Source organism: Eurypyga helias, unplaced genomic scaffold (assembly GCF_000690775.1).
Source record: "Eurypyga helias isolate BGI_N326 unplaced genomic scaffold, ASM69077v1 scaffold26508, whole genome shotgun sequence".
In the NCBI taxonomy this organism is placed as follows: Eukaryota; Metazoa; Chordata; class Aves; order Eurypygiformes; family Eurypygidae; genus Eurypyga; species Eurypyga helias.
In genome coordinates, this window is record NW_010266652.1 from 1 (window position 1) to 4876 (window position 4876).

At 48.7% G+C, this 4876-nt stretch overlaps 1 protein-coding gene across 1 annotated transcript; it reads right to left on the reverse strand.

The window, feature by feature from the left end:
• Window positions 1-1037: 1037 nt before the first annotated feature.
• On the reverse strand, window positions 1038-4817 carry HNRNPDL (heterogeneous nuclear ribonucleoprotein D-like). The gene is given in 8 exon segments (XM_010157184.1): window positions 1038-1311; window positions 2500-2597; window positions 2809-2976; window positions 3782-3896; window positions 4016-4147; window positions 4405-4566; window positions 4655-4703; window positions 4705-4817. Coding segments are annotated over 7 exon segments (810 nt in total). The 3' UTR covers window positions 1038-1311; window positions 2500-2526.
• Between the last annotated feature and the right edge of the window lie 59 nt (window positions 4818-4876).

Genomic DNA, 4876 nt, shown 5'->3' on the forward strand with positions numbered 1-4876 from the left:
CGGGAGGGGGGGGTCTGCATCCAGCCGCGTGCTGGGACGGCTGGGGGGTCACATGCCGCCATGCACGGCCGTTTAGCTGCTTTGGTTTGTAGCTAATGACAAGTCTTCTCTCATCCCACCCTAATTGCAAAGGGGGCAGGACCCCCCCCCAATCAGCGGTCTCTGACAGGATAGTGACACCCAGCTGCCCGACAGAACGCTGAAGTTACGGCCCCGAAGTCTCTAAGAGCGATACCTCTGCCCGGACTACGGCCCGTGAAATTCCAGGCGGGCAGCATGCCCTGGGAATTCGCTGCTGACATCTCACTGTGACAAGGTCTGGTTCCCATGCACGACTCGTGCTGACAAAAAAACCACCTCGAGGGGGGCTGGCACGCTCCTTCAGCCTCAGGCAAGCGGCCTGCGCTCCCTTACCTGCGTCCCAGCTGCTCCGTTCCCGACACAGCCTCCTGGCTAACGCAATTTCCCTTTGGCACCCAGTTGTTCGGGCTGTTGTTACACTAGCAAGCAACGTGAAGACGGAAAACCTGTTTTCTGGCCCAGTTGAGTCCACTACAGGCTCTGACTTGACGGAACAGATCCCAGCAGTCAGCTGCCGACCCTAAAGTTCAGGAGCTGGTAACCCCCTGCTTTGGCAGTAGAACAGACAGGGAGCGACTGTGCTCGGGAAGGAAGTTACAGCCTTGAGTGTTCGACAAGCAAAGTGCTTGAAAAACCTTGAAAGGCGACAGACCTCACCCCACAAGCGGCACCGTCAGCGTTAAATCACGCAGTCCCGGAGCCTCGAGGCGGATGAAGTCGGCAGCGTCGCGGCCCAGACCACGCTCTTCTGCGGCTGGCGGGAGCCGACTCCGCCGCCTGCCAGCCATTCCCTCAGGGCACTACGGTGCTCTCTTGGGACAGGAAAAGTGGGTTGCACTGAGCTGTAGAATACGGGGAACCCTGTCTTGGGTCACTTCAGACCTCCAGAAAGCTCCCTACCCTTCTCTCCACGTCTAGTTACAGCCCCGTAAGCCGAGAGCCGACAGCAAGGCTGCACATCCACTTCAGTAAGCCTTTATTAAAGAACCCTTTAACATGAAATTATACAAATAAAAGTCGGTATAAACACAAGTCCACGTTGTGCCGTGACATGAATGGCAAAAAAAAAGTAAAAACCATAAAAGAAAACTAGTTGGCCGCTATGTACAGTTGGACACGGTCGTGTCGCAGGCTAAAAGTCTTTTACAAAATAGCCATTTCTTCGCACGAAGACCACCCTTCCGCTCGCTCACGCCGCGCTGCAAGATGGCTTTGTTGCAGTACCTCTACCTAAAAACCAAGACAAAATGTACGTCAGATCTGTGCAAGTTACTACAAGAATCGTTAAAAGGTCCATTTTCATGAACTGCTTTAAGTCTTCTATATATTCCTTGCTTCACTGTTAAAGATCACATGCATATTTACCAAGGGAACGCAAGCCGTTTTGTTACCCATCAGCAATTTAGCTCCCCACATACAGCCACTCGGGAAGCTGTTCCGGACCACCACGTGTCCGAATTCAGACCGTTTAATCAGGCTCAGATCCGACTTCCCCCCCCACCAGAAACCCTGCCCCAAACGGGTTTGGGTTCTTTGGGCATCCAGCTCAAGAGCTGCTGTGCAAGCACAGGCCAGGCCGATGGGGTCGAAAGAGTCCACGTGCATATGATCTTTAACGTTACTTTTTTTTTCCAGATTTACAAGTTCGTTTTGGTTTGCGGATTTCACTATTAGCTATAAAAAGAAAAAAAGCAAGCATTAAATCTTAAAGAATGCACACTTAAAATGAGGTTCCACAATTGAAATACAACACTAAACAGAAGACCAAATGATTAAGCTGTAAAGGCATTTATGTACTTTAACTCCTGTAAAAAACCATTTAAGTTAAGACACTTAATCTCCAAAAAGATTAAAAAAAAAAAGAAGCCAAAGTCTGAAGTTTTCCACTTTAATCTTTACGCTGGTACATGAAGTTGGAAGAGACCATACCACAGGACAGCGTTTTCTGGTGTATGCCTTGCGCTCTGCCTGCAACGTGCGACCCCAGAGATAGACGTGGTCAGGGTGACACACGGCCTGCAATGAAGTTCCCGCTGGCGGGTACAAACAAGGTATAATGTCAGAGTTAGAAGACAACATTCTTGTTTTCCTTAAGTTGTACCCATTTCAGTACTTTACCTGTTAATACTTCTAATAAGTTTAATTATTCCTCTAGACCACCTGGTACACAACACAAAACAGAAAAACTCTTATGTTTTTCTGCAGTACTAAAGAAGATAAAGTCACATTTTTACAAAGTTAAAGATCTATAGACACTGTAGGCAAAGCTGGTTTTAAAAAGAAGTATGTTTTTAAGTTAAAAAAAAGCTTAATTAAAAGGAAAAGTCATGCTACGCAAGTTTTTTTACTCTTCATTTGTCTATTGATCTTTAATTAGATTAGACATACTCAGAGTGGTCCTCGCACTCATGTACACACCTGTTTCCTCCAGTACTAGGTACTGCTTTAGTAGGGCTGGTAGTTGTTTTGGTGATTGCCGCCACCACGGGATGCCTTTCCGTACGTGCTCTGCTGACCTGCAGGTAACAGGGGGCGGGGGGAAGACAACCACCCAGAAGCATTACCGTCTGTCGCTCCGAAGGAGCCTGTTCCCACACAGCGCACCAACTGGGCTGTTCCTCAGAGCCTGGTGTTACCGGCCAGAGGTACTACGGAACACGTTACTCGGGAGCCTCCCGTTTAAAGATGCACGCCCTTATCACCTGGAACAGCATCAAAACCACTTACCACTGTAATCTGTGTATCCCGGCCCGTATCCGTAATTAGGATAGTTGTACCCAGAGTAGTCATATCCTCCGTAGCCACTGTAACTTTGATCACTGTAAGTGCTATTGTAGTTTCCATATCCTTGATCGTAGTAGTTATTGAATCCTTGATTCCAGTTTTGTCCCTGACCTGAAAGCACGCATAGCACGTGTAAGCTACGGAACTTCGCTATTTCACTCCCCTCCTATGCCAATCTTCCTGCGCCAGAACTACTCCCTGGCAGTAACATCCCCTCACCTTCCCAAGAAGCAAAGAAAAACCATTTTCTCAAAAGAATTGAGGCGACTCATTTACTATGAGAGAGGGACCCTAAGGTCCTACAGCCCACGGCAGCGTTAGAGAAGGACAGCAGGTAGTCCTGCTCTTACGGCAGCCAGCAAAAACCCAACACAACTCCTGCTGCCCTCCTTTAACTTCTGTTTTGGATTATTAACTGCCTGAACGCCAAGTTACACCGCAAGATCAGCTTTACTGCATCGTGTCAGTTGTGACCGCTCGACTTCCAAGACTGAGACGCACTATCCCCTAACACAACAGCCGATTGCTTCTCCACCTATTCGCAAGGTGCAGCGAAGTGACCCTCTAACAGCTCAGGGTTTCTCCCCCATGAGCCAACGAACACGCTGTCCCTTCACACGAAAGGAAAACTGCACTCTTTGTCCAGCTACGCTGCCACCTGGGGCTATAAAAAAAGCACCCTAAATCCAGCCTGCCACTTCACCTCCCGAACGCGCGCAGAGCGAGAAGAGATTCTTAAGCTTCTGCAAGGAATCACAACCACCAAAATACCATTTACTAACGGGCTACTTCCCAGGCTCAGTTTAAGCGGGAGACCTGCATGCAGCCCAACACCCGGAATAGCTACACGCACCTCAGTGTTCGGTACACACGCTCAAGCATTCACACTAACAACATCAACATCTAAACCACTCACCCCGTCCACGCCCCCTTCCACCTCCTCGCCCACCAGACGCGTTGCTTTTTCCTCCTTTCTGCTGCTGCTGCTGCTGCCGGTATACCTCTTTGGGCTGTGCTACTTTGATCTCACACTGCAAAGACAAATTCTTTAACTCCTTAGGAACTTTACAACGTTCATTTTGTGAGCTGCATTCAGGGAAGGCTACAGAGATGGTTTAATTTCACATGCTAAGAACGAGAGCTTCTGTACCTTGCCTGAACCAATTTGATGGTATCTGCTTTCTAGTAACTTCTTCACTGGTTCTTCATCTGTGTACGTGATGAAACAGAAGCCCCTCCTTTCATTTGTCTTTGTGTCCATGGGAAGCTCGATGTTTTCAATCTGAAATCAAGCAACGCAGGAGATCTGTAAGGAACTTCTTACGCTATTTGGCATTCCCGTGTCTATGCTGACTGCTTTTGACAGCTGTAAGGCAGCCCCATCACGCTACAAAATCATTAACACACGTAGAGTTCGAACGAGTCCTACTTTTTACGTAAGCCTGAGCCAGGTCTCGCCTCACAGATTCTTTTATCTTAAGACAGAGGCCACTCCGCGCTTGAAAACCAGAGCTGCTCTTACATGCCGTTACACCGTACCTCGCCAAAAGCACCGAAGTACTCCTTGATCTGTTCTTCAGATGTATCCGGACTCAGCCCACCAACGAACACTTTTTTTGGTGGCTCCTTTCCTTTTAGGGCTTTTGCCCTTTTAGGATCTATTAATTTCCCATCCAGTTTGTGTTCCTTCAGTTCCAACACCTAAAAAGCATATGAGAACACAAGGGCTCAGATCGCTGCAGTGACACCGGCGGGCTTTGCGCCACCGATCCAGAAGAAATTCACCCACCTTCTCCACGCTGGCAGCATCCTTGAAGAGCACGAACCCAAACCCCCGCCCTGCCAGTGACCGGGTCTGTTTTAATCGTACAATCCACAACCTCGCCAAACCGAGAGAGATATTCCGTCAAGTCTTTCTTGCTGGTGTCCCAGCTGAGGCCTCCGATAAACATTTTTCTGAAACGCAACAAGTACGTGCGAATGCAGGCGAATGCACTGGTGTGCACACGCG